The sequence below is a fragment of the Chaetodon auriga genome, chromosome 7 (assembly GCF_051107435.1).
Source record: "Chaetodon auriga isolate fChaAug3 chromosome 7, fChaAug3.hap1, whole genome shotgun sequence".
NCBI lineage: Eukaryota > Metazoa > Chordata > Actinopteri > Chaetodontiformes > Chaetodontidae > Chaetodon > Chaetodon auriga.
In genome coordinates, this window is record NC_135080.1 from 19279453 (window position 1) to 19297936 (window position 18484).

Sequence of the window (18484 nt, forward strand, 5' to 3'; positions counted from 1 at the left end):
TATTAAACTTCAATTGGTGTTTGCGCACCATCAATGTACGTCCACTAAAAATGGAGTACAGTCTGGCAGGTCGTCCACTTTCAGTCCACAGTTGGCTGCTTGGACTCTAATATGCTCCCTGGAGAGGTGGGGATGAGGGAGTGAGCAGTGCCTTCACTGCTTTCAGTGCTCTCAACAAAGATGATGGTGAGGTGATTCAAGGGCCTGTGGTGCCCAGAAATGTTCCAACAGCCTGTGAGTGGTTTTTTCCTCCAAAAGCAAATGAAAAATGAATACCACCACTTAGAAAGACATCACATTGATGGTGCTGCAGTGAATGATGTTGTACTGAAGCACAATGGTGTTCTGCTGTATGAAAATTCAATTTACAAATCTGTACAGTCACTTTTACTTTTGTTTCCACTGTGGAACAAATCAGTTTACTGTTAGATTAATTTTCTTTTGCTCTGTTATTTTTTCCATTTGACCCCCAAATGCACACCTCATTCACTGCATGCCCACAAGTATTTTCGATTCTGTGCTGCATTCTTAAGTGATTTGGTATACAGGTACATAGAGTTGTGTTGTGTGGCTCCATGCATTCATTTGGGTATTTCACTGCCACTCAGTGGTCAATGTTTGCATGACTTCCTGCACAGCATATTTCCAGAAGAGCTTAGTTTTGTTTCTCCCTGTAGTTCTTCTCTCAGAAATTAAAAGGTTGAATGTTGATGTTTCAAAGCAGCCTGGTTGCAGGAAAATGTAAGTTTTAAATTAAGCTCTTATCTTCCTACGAACAGAGAGATATTTTCTATCTGTCCCATTTCACCCTTTTTACACAGTAGACCTTCGTCCTGTGCTGCATTCCAGGCTTTAAGGAACAGGTTCACACTTTTTCACACTGTTTTCAAATAATAGTCAGGTGCCCATATGAACACAATATCAGGTTTTTCTGGTTCTAATCATTCCTCCTGTTCATGCTGAAAAGGTCCCTTGTTAATGTTCATTCAGGCCTCACACTCCAATCCACAAAAAATGTATTCCTCAAGAATAATTGTCAATCATTGTCGTCATTTAATCTGAATAGATATTATTGTCAGAAAATGTCACTGGTCTTGATAAGGACTCATCAAGATTCAGAACCCATAGAGGCATTCAATTACGGCTCTCAGTACTGTCTGTCAGTGACAAAATATGCTATTATGTGCCTTTGTGGTACGTAATTCACATTGATCTCTATGTAAGAAAAACTGAGATAAATGGCTTTTATCTACCTTGAAGTATTAGTGCAGTGCTGGAAGAATTACAGAATACTGATCTAAGTGAAAGAGGTCAGGGCACAGAGAATAATAGGCTCTTATAAGCCTTGTTCATAATAATCAGTGGAATGTTATAAGTGCTGTTCTCCTGCTGTGATTCACAAAGTCCTCCATTATCGATCATCTTTGAAGCATCTGAGAACACGCAAAATGAATATTTTTTTATATTATTTATTCATGCCGAGTCTTAAAAATAGTTGTAAAAACAGAACGTGTGAACATACTGCAGGTGTCATAATATTTTCCAAAACAAAACGTCGTGCACGTACATATGGGCATGCCATCCGCGCACACACTGGCCTCTAACACTGGAAAAATATTTAACCTGATCAATGATCAATGTCTGAACAAAAATCAACCCAGCATCAAAAGCACTTTCTAAAGTTTTACAGTTGTATATTTTACAAAGATATAAGGTTATTTTGAGAAATTCCACATACAAAAACTCGCCTTTGTAGAAATTATACTAACAATAATATGTCGATCCTGCGGACTGTGATGTGATGAATAGAAACGCGTTTTTTGGAAACTTGTTCTGCAAAGTCTTGTTCAAAAATATTCTGTAGTATTTCACCAGTCGACTGTTTCCTTTAATTTGACATATGGCAGTCAGTGCTCTGTTTTGTTTTTCTCCATCCAGTGCTTGTCATGTGGGGAGTCGGCAGTCGTCTCTCTGTGGTATCACAGCCTGTCAAGCTTGGAAGAGGCAGTGCTCAGTCTGCTGGAGCCAAAACACAAGGTCAGTACAACAGAATCTAGAGCAGCAACTAGCACAATCACTGCTGGCTAACGTGTGTAACAGGGTTCTGTAAAACCGTTCTTCAAGGGATTTCATCCTGTGATAGATTCGGTAAAGATTCACCATTAACATGTGTTCTGTTCAATCAACAGCTGGCACACTGACCTCACTGAAGTATTTAATCAATTTTGGCAGCATTTTGCAGAGTATTATTGAAAGGAAAGGTAGCCAAATAAAAAAAGTTGACCCACACAAGAGAAGTCAGGAGATTTTGGCCTCTGCTGCATTTATTTTGATTGTTCTTTTTAAAATCCCTCAACTTTATGGAAGCACGCAACTAAATCACGTTAGTACCCCTTTAACACAATCCAGTCATGCTTCATAAGAGGTGATGGGCAGATGTCAAAGAGATGTGTGTGAATGGCCATGTATTCGTCATGAGGGGACATGAATCTGTTTATACAGTCACACTGTGGGGACTCGACTTCCTTATGGGGACAAAATGCAAGTCTCTGTTATGTAAATCAGTGCATTTTAGGATGAAGACGTCTGTTAAGGTTTGGGGAAGGCAAGCAGTGGTTGTGGTTATGGTTAAGGTAAGTCTCCAGGAAATGGGTGTAAGTCTGTGTAATGTCCCCAGAAATGATGGAAACACAACTGTGTGTGTGTGCGTGCGCGTGCACGCCAATATGCATATTTTCTTTCTATATTTATGTATGCATGTATGTATGCATGTATGTATGTATGTGTGTGTGTTTTGTGTGTCACTCGGTAAAGGAAAACTGTGTCCCATTGGAAAGGATCCAGGGCCATCTGTTTACAGAGGGTTGAATTGAATTCCTACAGATAATATAGGACTCAGAAGCTCTGGCTTACATTGAGCATAAGGCTTGTGCCATCAGCTCAGACATGTCGCTTGTTGCTGTAGCTCACATAGACAGATTTAGGCCTGTGGGGGACTTGTTACTATGGCAGACAACATGCCACAGTGATAACCTGCTGTCACAAACCAACACCAACCCAGCCATCTCCAGTTTAGATCACAGAAATCCTCCAATAGCAAGCAATGGATTCTGTGGAAGTTGGTCATCCTCGAAGTGAGTTTTTCACTCTGTTCATGAAGACTCAACCTCATGCAGCCTGGTGTGTGTTCAGGTCATTAGAGCTGCATTTGTTGACTTGAGACAACATTTCTCTGACTCTAAAATGAAACAGAGCTCTAAAAATAGCAAAACACTTCACCATGTTAGCCCGTGTCTATTTGCATCAGTGGCACAGTGTCGGTTACAGGAGGCCATTACAGCCAATCTTTTCCAAACCTTTGTCAGACCTCCAGCCAACACTTTCTAAACTGGTTTCCAAGGCAACCCCAACCAGCAGGACCAATTAGAACTGACATAGGATCCCCGAGCACTAAACTGCCTGGAGATTAGAAGAAAAGAAGACACATCCTCAAAACAAACACATCAAATGGAAGGAGGGCACTCTGATCTCTGGGTGTGTCTATGTATGTGTGTGTGTGTGTGGTGTGAGACGCACAGCTTCGCATGAGCATGCACCTGTGGGCTCACTGTGTCTGCCGGGGTCTATCCATTAGGGGGGAAAGATTTAATTAAACCGGCTATCTTTACTTCCCCCTTCTGTTTCCCTCTCTGTAGGACTGTTGTGTGTCCACGTGTGTTGTCACAGCCACAGGCTGCAAACCCGATCAATAGCAAATAGTTTAGAGTGGCTGATGTTTCTTTTTTCTTTTGAGGCCATCAGTGGAGCTGTGTGGCCTCTGAGCCACACATCAATCACATGCTGTGTGTGCGTGGGTGTGATTGATCTGATAGCCTTTGTGCTTCAATGGGGGACGTACTTTATTGAATAACTGACACCTATGATCCCATGGTGTTTGTTGGTTATTGTGTGAATGTGTGCATGCCAGTGTCTGTGTGAGTTGAAAATGTGTGTCAGATATCAAAATCAGTGACCTTTACTGTAAGCCCTTGTACTGCACTCCTGTGAGGCGAGAGCAGGGTTTTATTCATCCTGAACACACAAACTACATATTTGGTGTGAGTGGAGTTCACGCCAGAATCCAACCTTTTGATTTCAAGCATTTAAAGTTTTGCAGTAACTACAAAACAGAGGTCATCCCCCGACTCTAAGCTGTCTGCCAAACCTGCATCATATTGTTCGGATAGTTATTATGTAAATAAAGGTCAGAAGAATTCAGTCAGAGATATCAGGAATTTCAGACAATAACTCGCACTTAGTGAAAAAAATACAGAAGTGTCAGCAAACCGCTGACGGCTGCAAAAAGTCACCATCACTGGCAGTTACATCTACATAAAATGCATTAACACGAATCCTGTCGGTTCAGCTAGTTTAAAGGGAGCAATGCAGTTTTTAGCTATCTGGTTTCACTTGTCAACAAACCCCTTCAAATTTATAACAGGACAGAGGTTGTTCATTTAGGCTGTTTTAACGTTGGGACAGTCAATAGACAGTTAAGGCAAGAGCTCTGTGTGGAGTGAAAGTGGGAATATAGCCACAGCTAGCCTAAATCTAAAACTACATTTACAGACAGCATTTTCCTTAGCGGCTGTCTGTAATTGAAAAATAATCACTTTGAGTGACATCTTAATAATTCAGTTACTTATTCCACATAATTATATAATGAGGCAGTACCTAATCCAATTATAGAAAACGAAACCCAGCTAAAATCAGGCTAATGCTAATGTGATTAGATGTTGTTGAGCTCGTCCACATGTAAATCACATATTTTAATGTATTCAGTTGTTTGATATCGGCTACAATGATAGAGGGTTAGACAGATCATGTTGTGTTTTCCTCTTGAATTCTGTGAAAATGATCCAAAAGCAGAGTTCAGTAACTTTGTGTTGTGTTTAATGGTGATTCCTTTGGGTGAAATATTTGACTTAAGTTATTCCAACCTTATCAACTTCAGCGCTTCAGTTCCTGCTCCCTGCTTTGGGAGGGCAGATCAGTCTCATGTCAACACCTCAAATGACATTTTTCAAGGTTTGAGTTTTTAATTGTTTGCAGCAATAAAGTTGGACTGTGTATGTGTATCTGACCTGTGTCAAGGCCAGTGTGATGTTGCTGTCGGTACTAATGAGTGAGAGCTCATCTCGCCCCGAGGTCATGGTCTTTTAACTTTTCTGTGCCCTCACTCCTCCCTCCCTCCCTCCCTCTCCTTCCGAATTAATTTCCTTCTCTTCCCACTATCTCCTTTGATCCTGTAGTCTGTCTTTTCTGCCTTTGCCAAAATATTCTGCCTGTTTCTCCATTTTTTTTTCTCTCAGCCTGTTTCTTTCTTTTACTCCATGGTCTTAAAAGGCTTTAAAGCAGTTTAGGCGTAGCCCTCTCCATGGTAACACCATCTCCCATTCTCTCTCTCACACACACACACACACGCATTTTCTCGCTGTCTCTCATCTCATAATTCTGCCCGACCCTGTGCTTTATCGCTGTATACCCTCCCCCTGTATGCACTCCCTCTCCCCCTTCCCTCTCTCTCCCCTCCTTCTCTGTCACATACATACACTCAGCCTCTCCTGCTCTGGCAGCTGGTCTACTGCTAATGCTGCACCATCCACTGACTGCGAGATGTTCACCCCAGCTTGTAAAGGATCTGCAGGAGAGCCGAGGTAAGGCTTTCACACTCGTTCCCTCTGGATCAGAAACACAGCATTGATGTTGCTGCTGTTGGCTGCTGACAACAGCTAACTGAAAGCCAAATGACTGATGGGAAAAACGTGTGTGTGTGTGTGTGTGTATGCTGATTTGTGTGTGAACTCTCCAGCTGGAGTAGGGAGCCAGTGTGAGTTGCAGGTTAGGTATGACACTTGTGATCTGCACACACGCGCAATCAAGTGAAGTGTGGATCTGTTTCCAGGGTACTTTGTCCGCAATGTTTTCTTAAACTTGAGGGAAATGTTGTGTTTATGTGTTTATTTGCACCTGTGTTTGTGTCCGTGTGTGTACAGAGCCAGAGGAAACGTAGTGGCATGCAAAATTTGTCTTTCGAGTAATGCTGCAACGGTGCTGCAATGTGTGGTTATGGTGTTACATGCTCTGACGGTTTATGACACCATGTTGTGTGTGTTTGATTGCAGGGGGATGGTGAGTGGGGGTATGAAGTTATGTTTCTGCATATGTGAGTGGGTGGATAAGAACAGTGTTTCTTAATATTTTTCTCAATCCAAAACACTGGAGGAGGAAATTCAAGGCGAGCAACAGATTGAATAGCATCCACAGACATGAAAACAAACATTTCTTAATGTGTATTAATTTTAGTGGTGTTATTGTAAGCAGTGTTTTGAGAAGAAGAGGAATGCATGCATGTAAATTCTGTGTGAAATTTCAGTGTTCCGGACTGTGTGTGAGCCAATGAGTAAATGTCTTCATGCATGTATAAAATTTTTAGCATGTGTGTGCGCCGGTGGGCATTCATTCATGGTCCTGTGCATATAGAGTACATGGTGAGTGTGTGTGATATGTGTAAGCAAAAGTGCCCCTGAAGAAACGTGCTCTCCACTGTATGCAGCGCAGAAGGAGAAGCACTGCGTATGTGCTAATAGACATTAAACGCCTTTGGAGGCATCCATCAAGAGATGAAGGTACTTCAGTTTTAACAAATTCCTTCACCTACAAATAAAATAGTTGAATTTATAAGCAAAGAAATGCACCCTTCATTCAGTACAGTTTGGGGTTTTGCCACTACAGCTTATTTGGTCTGGTGTGGCCAATGTGTCTATTGTTAGATAATTTTAATAATTTTTTGATTGATATAGCTTGACATTACTGAAGTTCACTGACTTTCTGACTCTTCTACTACTGTGACACTATATTTAAGCTGTAGGTCATAGTTCAGCAAAAGTTACATAAGGTCAATTTTAAGAACACTTCTTCAGGTTTCTGTACACCTGTGGACTGTCAACGGTGGAAAGCACACAAGAAAGTATGTTTCTATGTTAAGTATCCCAGAATTGTGCGTATCAAATTGATTTGGTTGAAAATTGTGCTTCATTTTTTGCGCATGCACTAAGTGCCAGCGCTCATAGAGCAGTGAAAGTGTTTTTGCTTTACCACAATCAAAAGCGTTCAATATATTGCATAAATCATGTCATGACGATCTGAACAGAGACTTGCTTAGTGTGGAGTTATGCCTTCAGCAGGGACCCTCCAAGTCTGCAATTGCTGACTTTGGAGTATTGATTAAGGCTGCGAAGCACCTAAAGCACGCTCATGTCAAGGCAAGTTTATTAGCATAGCACCTTTCAACAAAAAGGCAGTTCAGAGTGCTTTGCAAGAGAGGTAAAGACAAGATAAAAAAGGATTTTTTCAAAGAGTAAAATAAGATCAAATCGAATGCACCAGATCAAAGAGTAGAGTAAAAATTACAGTGCAGTGCAAGATATGAATAAATAATCCCAATATCAACGAAAGAGGCAAAAAGAGACTCTGGACACAGCAGTCCCACACTAAGAGGCTTGACATGTCACAGTTGTGCAGCGTCGAGTGGACGGCAGCTCTGTGCATCTGCTGCTGATTCCAGCTCAAAATAGATGGTGGCTAATCTGCACCTCTCAGGTGGAGTCAGTTCAGGATTTGTCCCAGTTCCTCAAATGTGCACAAGTGTGCATGCAGATATGCGTTTGCACACGCTGCATTCTTCTGATGATTTGTGCTACATGTGTCAGCACTTCCACAAAGACAGCAGAAAACCTGGCCAGAAGAGACAGGAACATCTTTTTATTTCTTGTATGTTATTCCATTTATTGTTATCTGTTTACCCCGATTCTTTTCACTCTGTTTGAGTGAATTCTTTCTTTGTGCCCACGTGTTGTCTCATCTCCTCTATCCCTGTTATGACTTGAGTAATCCACTTGAGAGCTGATAGAAGTCAAACACGACTCAGAGAAGACTCCGCACACCCTGTCTTCTGTCCTCACACCTCTCTTCTCTTCCTCTGCTCGTCATTAACCATTTTTCATTACTTCACCCTCAATCTGCCAACACTTCTCACTTCCTCTCCTCTCTCCCTCCCCCTTTCCCTCTTACACCTCTACACCTTCCTCCGTCACACGTGTTCCCGCGGTCATTAAGTCTCATTTCCAGTCAGCTCCGATCGTGCCTCACCCCCTCTTGGAGATCATTACGCACACATTTCTGAGCCTTTCTTGCTCTTCATTTCTGCAATCACCTTTCTAATTTCTTTGCCTCTAATTGATTCGAAACCAAATCAGCCTCCGCCTCTCCATTAGTCCACCTCAGTATTCCCTCACCTACTCTGGTGGTGAGATCAATGCAAACTTTGAGGCAGTGGCAGAGTCAGTGCAGCTGCAGAGGGGGCTTGCTTTAAACTTCCGCAGCTTGTGTTTGTATTTGTGTGTTCCCATTAAGTGGAAAATGAAACGGTGTGAGGAAATTGCCATGTTCTCCGAGCGCACCTGATTAAATTGTTTTTGTGAATGTTTGCAGTTGCCCCTGTGGGTGTTTCTCACTGTGTTCGCAGAATCTTGGGTTGGCGCGTTGCTCTTTATTGCCTGCCAGAGCTGCAATGAAGGGGAAGTACATGATTTAAATAGATGTTTTCTCTGATCAATGGAAGAGTGAACAACAGGGGAGAGTAGGGCTAAAGGCACCGTGGAGGCCGTGGGTGGAGGAGGTGGTCTTTGTGTGTGTGTGTGTGTGTGCATGCGTGTGTGTGCACATGTCACAGCTTGTTATTTTGTGTGCATGAATGCGCACACCCGTCAACATGAGTAAGTGCATGCAGCGCTGTATGTACATATCTGTGTGCTGTTGTCTGTGATCGTGTGTATGGATGTGTGCCCTCATTTGTGCGTGTGTGTTTGATCTGGAAGAGTGGGTGTATGGGTGGGCTTGCTGTCACTTTCACTAAAATCCACCGACAGGGAGAACTATAGGGGGAAATGTAGGAAAATAAAAATAGAATGCGAACAAAAAGAGGGTTGAATGAAGAGCGATAGACTGAGGAGCATGAAAGATGACGACGGATAGAAGAAAGAGGAAAGTGGGAGCAAGCTAAAGGAAGGCTAAAAGATACAGAAGGAAAAAAAAAAAATCTATGAAACGTTGTGCACTTTGCTGTACCCAAGGAAGATTAACAGCCCTGTGGTCACAGCTGAGGGCGACCCTCATGATGAAAGTAAAAGTCGATTAGATGATGATTGCTTTATTATCTGTTGAATAAAATCATTTTCACTTGATTCTCCTTTATGAGTCACATCTGTGGCTGTCACGTCGGTGCAGACCACCACAGATGTGACATTACATCAAAACACTGCCGAGCTCTCCTTTAATAACAGCACAACAGCGGATGATCTGACGAATTTGCACCGAATTACTATTGTACTGGAGCCTCCAGTCATTTCCTCTGCACGACATTACAGAGCCAAATGTTATACTTTTTACACTGCTACATTTATTTCACAGCTTCGGCTTACATTAGAGATTAAGATTTTAAGAGATCCAAAATATTTGCGCTTCCATGTTTCATGAATGCTGAGATGATGCATGAGCCCTTAATCTGTCTGATAAAAATCACAGTACTTGCAGACAACACGAGCTCATATCAGCTCATATCAAAGGCGTTTTTCTGTACAGTGTGTTCCTTTACATTTCTGTGCGTTTTTATTTGTGTGTGTGTGCGTATCAGCAGAAGCATTTTTGTCTTATCGTGTTCAGAGCAACAGATGGATCATATTCTGTCAGTCCATATGGTGTTTTAACAAGTATTCACAAGTGTTTAATAACTCTGACTATCCCAGCATCAATGTGATTATGTGATTTGCTCAAGATATCATGTTTCCACGTATTCACCATTGAATTATCCCATAATCATTCTATAGCAGTGCATTTTTACATTCATTTTGAGTTAAAGTCGTAATCTGTTAGATCTCACATGATCTGGTGACACCTGTGGTTAATGGTAGTAACAGCAAATGTGAACTGAACTGCTACTTGGTTAGAAACAACTACAGCTTAAAAGCAACTGGTGTATTTGTCTATGGTGCTGCACATGGTTTGTGCACTCATTTACCAACTGAAACCAAACTTTATGCAAACATCCTCCAAATCCAGAGCCTGATTTTGTACCTGAAATAATTCCCCTATTAAAGTGGTGATCTCCAGAAAACACCTGCTTTGAAAATTCAGTATTTGGGTTGGATGATATATGCTAAAAAAAAGTGAAGACAGTGTGTAACGCATGTAAGTAACGTACCTAACTAACCCGTCGACCCTTTCCACCTAACCTAACCAAGCAGTTTTTGGTGCCTAAACCTAATCACTGTTGTCTATTTAGTTCGGCTAACTTGACTGCGGAGTCCTGCACATGGAAAAATGACGCTAAAGGGGGCCTTAACGAGTGATCCTAAATGGTCCTGACCAGGCATCTGTGTGTTGGGAGTGAGACTGTGCTTTTGGAAACAGCAAAGAGTTATACCAATCTTCTGAAATGAGGTTTGTAAGACCAGCTCAGTTGCTTTGAGGTCACACTCACACTGAACAGGAACAACATGAAACTCACCGAAACCGTCTTCGTTAGTCTTTCCACTGTTCCGTCATCAACTCAGGTTCGTTTGAGATAAACCCTTAATTCACAGAGTAACTTGTGAAGATAATCTGGCTATGGAAGCTGTTTTTCTCTGCTGTCTCTCTCTGCCATTGCTGGCCTCTTTGTGCTGCTGGGTTAGCTTGTTGAACGCTCTCGTTCTTCAGAGGCTGAACGTTAAATTAGCATTAGTTACTAATTATTGTTTGGCTGTCGTTCAAATGTAGGTTTGATGCCTCTGCGCTCTGTGTGTGTGAGTATTTGTGTGTGCATTATAACAGATGGTGATAGTTGTGGTTGAGACAGGAGCCATTAAAGCAGAGCATCAGCTCAGTCTCTAATTCAGCAACCCTCCTGGAAAACCTCATATGACTAAGCAACCTATTAGAGACACAGGAGGGAGGATGGATGGATGGAGGGAGATAGATGAAGGAAAAGAGAAAGGTCTTTCATGTCTGTCTGGGCACATATCACCCCCTGGGAATCCATCTAATGACTAAATACCTTATTACATGGTGGGGAGCAAAATGGAGGAAGGGCGAGGAGACAGGGAAGGAACAGAAGTAATAAAGATGGAAACATCACGTCTCTTGTGGAGTCTCACTGGAAATGGATGACACGCAGAGAGTTACTGAGAATGAGATGAGGGACCGAAAGAAGATAAACAAATCTGGATTGATGGGAGTGAGAAAAAAAGGTTGAGATGGAACAAAGGAAAAGTGGAATTAATGAAGATTGTGAGACATAAATATATCCTGTAAGTGAGACAATAGTGCTTTCATTTCACCCATGCTCAGAATACACCGTTTGCATTAAACATGAGTACACTGCAGAACATTCATCTTCAAAAAGTCAGTTCAGTCTCACGTACTGTTCGTGGCATCTGGTCAGAGCCAGATAGTTTGGGTGTTATGTGCCATGGTGGTGTGAGACCAAAGCTGGAAATTTGTGCCAACTCACCCAGTTTGCTGTTGTCAAAGCAATAAAAATGACCCCCAGTAACAATAATATATCTTTACAAATTCATTTTAACTTAAATTTATAATCTGATACATTAACACAGTTGTACGATGTAATACAATCATGTAGGAGAGCCCTGTAAGAAAAAGTGCATCTGAAAGAATTAAAAACACCTTAGTTTACCACTAAGACTTAGGGGACGCAGCGTGTCAGGCTGCTGTCTGAAAACCTGTCCACCATGTGGCCCTCTCTGTCCTGCTGTTAGACATGTCTGAACTCAGTGCGGTCCCTCGACTTGCCCACAGACACAGCTCTGTTGTTGAGCTCTGATGTTAAACCCTTAATGCTCAGTGATAATTAAAGTGGCTTTAACCAACAGCAATGTATCAAATGGAAATGTGCAAACAATGTGGCAAAGTGAAAGGTGTCACTTGTGGTGAATTATCACCTGATTCTGCAGCTCCCTTTGTTTTTACAGAGATTTATAGCGACTTTCAGCTCGTTGTTTAGCTCTCTGGCCTGCTTCTTTACTGATCTGGTTCATTATCTCCGCTCTCATAATGTCGTTTTTGGTCGTAGCAGGCAGCAACAAAGCACCAAAAACCAACTATATGCTACCTGCTCAGCACCAAACAGCAGACAGACACTGTTAGCAGCTAGCAACAAGTTTGACAGTTAAAATGCTCTTTGTAGTGCAGAGTATCAGAAGAAAAAACACTGTAGTGACCTGGTGACTTTATCCAACTGGTTGCTGGTGGTTCGGAGTGCCTGACCCACTCATCACCATTTCATTGGGAACAGAAAATGTGGAGGTGGAGCCTGTGCATGGAGGATGTGCTGGACACACCAACTAAGTAGTCTTATCACCGTAATGGTGTACTTTCAGGGTCGTGATTAATGTTAATGGCATTAAGGTCTGGTGAGGAAAATGATTTCACAAAAACAAGGCTGGGACGTTTAGAGCGATAATCAATAAAGCAATCATGGGTATTATTTTTTATTCATGAAGTCTCCCGTGGGGGGTTTCTGTTGAGTGATATGGAGGCAACAAGGGTTCAGTACAGCAGAATAATGAACATGGCAGAGTCAGATGAAAGCCATGGTGTGTTTGTTCAATTTTCTAGAGAGCTTTATGGACACTTAATAAAGAAAACACAGAATGAAAGATGAGAAAAGTTGAACTAATGTAAGTGCAGTCAGTTTTAGAGGCTTTTTGCTGATGACACATGCTCATTGTGGCCAAACGATAAACATTTATGTGGTGAAAAGCATCGAGCTATTTCTTCTTTGGGTGCCTTTGTTCTTTGATTCTACAACACGACCTAATATTCATCCTTGCCTGCCACACAGGATAAGAAAATGTAATGTTTTCCCATGCGAGTGTCTTGCTTACAGCAAAAATTCGACATCAAATATGCTGCTTTCTTTCTTTCTTTCTTTCTTAATTTCCTTTTTTCCTTTAGCAGTATGACTTTCATGAAAAATGCTATTGAAGTTGTCTTTTAATTTTCACACGTCATCTCGAAACCACCAGAGGGAGAGTGGGGTCTGCACTCAGAAGTGTCACTGTCAGGTTTCTCTAAGTTTTATTGAAGTGCAGTATCTCGGAGGCTCATAAACTCATTGCATATTCTATTCTTTCTCTTCTCTAAGTATGATCATTTTTAATGCAGTGCCAGACTGACTCATCTGTGTGTGTGTGTGTGTGTGTGTGTGTGTGTGTGTGTGTGTGTGTGTCAGTGGAGTGTTTTACTGCTTTTAATTAGAGCAGTTTCCCTGTGATGGAGATAAGGACTGAGAGCACGTCCAGTCATCAGCCACGAAGAAACACAGAGTTGGTGTAGATTTCATTGTCAGATGCACTTTTTTGGATTTCTGGTTTCTGAAGAGCTACTAAATCAAATCATGGTTCTACTCAAAGAAGAAATGACGTGAGAGTTCAGGTTCAATATGACAATGAAACAAGCTCATTGGGACATTAGTTTTAGTTTCTTTTACTCTGTGGTTTTGGGCCTATTAATATAATCCAACACAAAAGCCTGGGAACCAAGTATGTAAGTGAGTCATTGCTATCTTTGTCAGCAGTTCTGGACCCTGCACATGGACAGTCTCTATGGGCCCCTCCCTGCATCCACAGCTATTCATTCTAGTATCTTTGTGGGCCCTCTTCACATGAGGACCCTGTGTACTCAGTCCACCTTATCCCCTTGTCCTACACCCCTGTTTCTCAGAGAGGTGTTGAGCTCTTTGATGATCATGAGGCCATGTTTTGTGACAGTGTAGTATTTGAAAAATACCAGGTTCCTGCTTGCCACTTTTTCCTGTTAATTTAATTGCAAATTTGTTTGGGAATTGACTCCACTAACATGTATTTTCAGCTAATAGAGGTTCTGCATTATTCCATAACTTTCTATCTCTGTCCTGTGTAGGACAACCACGTTTGAAAATCTAGTTTACTGCACGACTATAATGGCTAGCAGCATATTTTTGCCCCCAGCAGCCATCAATGAAACAAGTGTAATAGGATTTAAAACAATTACTGCAGCATAAAGTATCTAAAACCCTTTGACTTCTTTCAGTGCATTTTCTGTGCAAACGTTAACGCTAAGAGTGAGACCTGTCAAATCTGGAGCGAGGAGGAAGGGTGTCAGGAAGGACACTCCCTTTGGCCACAGCATGGGAGGTTTCTATGTATACACTGCAGTCTGACTGCACTGCTGTTCAACTCCTCCCGTTTCCTTTAATAGCCTAATGTTGCACTCTTATGTTGTTGCTGTTGAGCATCTGGCATGATTTCCATTCAACACAGACTCCTGCAATGTAGTTTTAATAGATTTCCTGACTCAGGACCTTCAAGTTACACAATCCATATCAAAATGAAAGGTCAGGGTTTGAACCATTTGCCTGAAAAACATGATTCAGGGTTGTTTTCAGACTGCAGGTGTCATGTAGTTGTGGGTGCACTACAATTCAAGTTTATTGTGCTGTGTTTTTGCATGTTACTGGATGAATGTGACCAGTGAGTGGCCACTTCTGGTGCACGTATAAATCAGCAGACTGTGCAGTGCAGGAAGTGACCATAATTGCCAGTGGTGGGCATGTTGGCAGACCACAGGTGTTGAGGCTGGTTGTGATGATAAAGATAATTCAAAGTCCAAATAAAGTGTGTATGAGTGTGTGTGTGTGTGTGTGTGTGTGTGTGTGTGTGTGTGTGTGTGTGTGTGTTGGAAACAAACAAAGAGGATCAGATGGGAGACTGTGGCCCCTCCTCAGCTTGCTCCTCCCCCTGCTGAAATATGTGTATACTTCAGTGTACCTGCATGTGTCAGTGTGTCAGATTCTGTGTGTGTGTGTTTGTGTGTGTGTCTGTGTTTAACAGCCTGTGAAAGCCAAAGAGCAAGTAGTGTTTCAGGAAAGCAGTTGACTGGTCAAGTGGTAAAGTGGAAAACGACAGGCAGGAGGGTGGAAGAGAAGAAGAGAGCGAGACAAAAGAGGAAAAAAAGGGCAAATAGAGGGTGAGAGAGAGAGAGAGAGAGAGAGAGAGGGTCAGAGAGTCACAGAGTGCAAGTATACACAGTATAGAGAGAGAGGGACTGTCAGCAGAGCATACATTTCCCAGAGGGGAGAGCCTGAGAGCAAGAGACTGAGAGTCTGCTGAGAAGTTCAGTCTGACAAAATGCTGAGGAGGAGGAGAAGCGTGTCGTTTGGTGGATTTGGATGGTATGTTGCCTTTTCACTGGATGTTATGTGTGTCTGTGTTGTGCATTGTGCATGTTATTAGTAGTGTGTATTGAGTTTAAATGATGCACAGTATGTTGCTGAAATGTGTGTGTGTGTGTGTGTGTGTGTGTGTGTGTGTGTGTGTGTGTGTGTGTGGTGCAGAATGTGAACTTTTTTCTAAAAAGGAAGGATGGGTGGAGGGCTGAGTGTGCTCCTCTGTGTCACACCTCTAACACTTTGTCCTGTGTTTGACAGCTCTGTGTGTGTGTGCGTGCGTGCGGGCGTGTATGCGTGCGTGTGTGTGCGTGTGTGTGTGTGTGTGCAGTTTCACTCTGTGCTGTCTCCGTTCAGGGAGGCATTACAATCATCAACAGGCTGCTTTGTCTCTGCCCACTGTCTGTTGTTGCTGCTGTTATGGGACTGTGGTCACAGCTCTTACCAGTCATGTTCTCCTGCTCCATTGGCCAAGAACAGTTCCCATGATGCAGCACTGAAGAAGCTGCCAGGGAACCCGTTTAGCGCTGAATGCACTGACACACTAGGATGGAGTGTTTTTGTGCTGGCTTCCCTGCTGGTTGTCGTTCGGACACTGAAGCGCCGGTTCAGAGCACTTAACCTTCCCAGCTGGGCTTAGGCAGCACATCCAGCCAGACAGGCTGAAATATCCTGAAACAGACAGAACGAAGGGGCAGCACATTACATCTAACAGGGTTCATTTCGCCAAAATCAATATCGTGCCAAAAATAAAACAAAGCAATACAGATATTTTATAGTTTTCTATGGCTCTCAAGGAGATTTCAGCATTAGAAAAATAGCCCTGCGTTGCATTCTGGGAATTGTGGCATCAAGCATTGTCGGGGCTTTACTCATATGAAGGTTCTGCTGCCATTCTGTATTCTGCATATTTGAACATTGTGTGACTGGAGACCAAAAAGAAAGCCTCTTGGAGTAAACAGTGTCACTGCAGGAAACTCTACTTCTGAAAATATTTGTTTGCCAGACAAATCTTGTTCTAAGAAAAACAAATATGCCAACAGGGTACTATTGTCTCCAAAACAAATTACCTTTTTTTTTTTTTCAAGAATTACTAAGGATCCTCATGAGCTGCACTCAAAGTGTGGAATTATCTCAAGTCATTGGTACAAGTTTAGCTTATTAAAATGTCTTGAAGGCTAAATATGAGATGAAACGTCTTGCTCAGCAGTGTTCTTCCTGCTATGTATCAGTTCTGCAGGCAAAGTAATCCATTTTACAGGACATAAATGCAGGGTAAGTCAAATGGATCACTATTAAGAATTAACAGATAACATGTATCCAGCAAAGACAGACAAGTAGACACACTGTGAGGAGACAGTGTGCTATTTGAGCACCTACTTAAAGATACATGAATGAATGAACTACCAAAGGTCAAGTTGGTTTCGAGCAGACAGGTCATTTGTGAAAACATATATCAAATTCATGAATCAGTCATCTGTGATGGATTTTGTATAGGAAATGAAAGGTTGCTGTTGTGTATCTGCAGTGCTGTTAAAATTTGCCATTAAATCCTTTAGCATCTGGACACAGTTTCTTCCCCGTGACACGATTAACTTGCACACAGACAGTTAATTGTAGCATTCCCTTCATCTGTGAGAAGTGGGCTGAATAAAGCTTTTGCATGATAGTGTGATTTGTTTGATGACTCAGGCATGAGGTGGGTGGCGCATCTTCTCAACTCCTGTGAGAGCACAGACTAAAGCTCCATTACAACATGAAAGAGGGCAACATTTGTCCTCGTGCAAGATCAGATCCCATTGAAACAACCAGGGGGTGGCTGCAGTAGGGCAGCAAATGAATTGTGAGATAAGGGAGTTTTTGTGTTTATTATTTTATTTAACTGTATTTCCATTCACCTTTAGTAATGCGTTATGCAGACTTTTGCATACACTGCAGTCCTTGTCCCAGCTGCATTAACTACTTCACTAGCCGAAGCTCGTTGTGAACCCATTATCTTGGCTTCTGAATATGGAGTTAGTAACAAATAGCACAACCTCTGTGCTCAGTGCTATTTGCTTTTGTTGACGCTGCTGCGATGCCTATTGTGGCTGATATCATTCAGAACCCTAGAACAAATTCAAATGACATTTAAAACATCCAGGCTGAGTGATGGCGCAGTAAAAATAGCGTGCGCAGTGTGTTTGCGCTGTGTGTGTGTGTGTGTGTGTGTGTGTGTCTGCTACGAGCGCGTGTTTGTGCACGAAATAGATTCGGCACCATTCTGCACGGTTCAGTCTCTAAATTAATGGGATCAAAGAATTAATGTCTCATAATATCTTCCATAGAGATGCCTGTGAGAATGCTGTAAAACAAGCACACACACACACACATGCAAGGTAAAACCCTCCATATATTTCTTTATGCAGCTTCCCTCAAGCAAAATGTGTCTCACAGATCCTCCCCTATTATTAGCATTAAAGAGCAACTGAGCTGAAAAGATGTTAATATTAAGTCTTATGATTCGTGTTTTTAGTATGAACAGTCTGAAGTGAAGCATGAATAAGTCCCTTATAAACACTGAGACCTCTCAGAACCGGTCTGAGCAGCTTGTAGAGATTTAACCTTGTTAAATCAAGTCAGCTGTCAGAAAGCGTGCTCTGCTCGCCGCCTGCGACTTTACACCGACACTGATTTGCACCGCGCACATGAACTGTCCTCGGGCTCGACCTGCTCCGTGTGAGTTAAAGATAATTTGTAGAAATTAGTACATGCATCAAGTACAAAATATGAATGGATTGTGGGTCGGGCACTGAACACGTGGAACAGCGCGTAACATACATATTGAATGTTTGAGTTCGTCGTATGTGAAGGCTTCGCATCAAAGGAGATTTCCTCCTCTCCGCATTGAAGTGAATGGCAGTGTGACAGGAGAAGCAATCGCACTTTAATGACCATTCTTTTAAAGGCCAGAATACCCAGGGGCCCCACTGGACCATGAAGGATGACCGTGACCACCATAAAGTCACACATCTCACTAATCACCATCCTGATTTGCACGTCTTCTGGTGCTCTTTATCAAGAATTGAATCGCTTTAGAACAAATTGATCAATAATTTCCCTCTCTCTCTCTCTCTCTCTCTCTCTCTCTCTTTCTGTGTGTGTGTGTCTGCCTTCATCTTCTTTCTCTCCTGCTTCTTC

The 18484-nt window shown here is 42.2% G+C and overlaps 1 protein-coding gene across 5 annotated transcripts in view; it reads left to right on the top strand.

Annotated features, from left to right (window-relative positions):
• Positions 1–5466: 5466 nt before the first annotated feature.
• rap1gap2a (RAP1 GTPase activating protein 2a) overlaps positions 5467–18484 on the top strand; it is a 77032-nt gene continuing 64014 nt past the window's right edge. The window contains exon 1 of one of the 5 annotated variants that reach the window (XM_076734321.1): positions 5467–5696. In XM_076734321.1, coding sequence (XP_076590436.1) covers positions 5536–5696 — 161 coding nt within the window. In that variant the 5' untranslated portion in view covers positions 5467–5535. Of the gene's footprint in view, positions 5697–15159; positions 15311–18484 lie in introns of those variants that run through there. The other 4 variants (XM_076734313.1, XM_076734314.1, XM_076734322.1 and 1 more) reach the window with 4 other exon arrangements.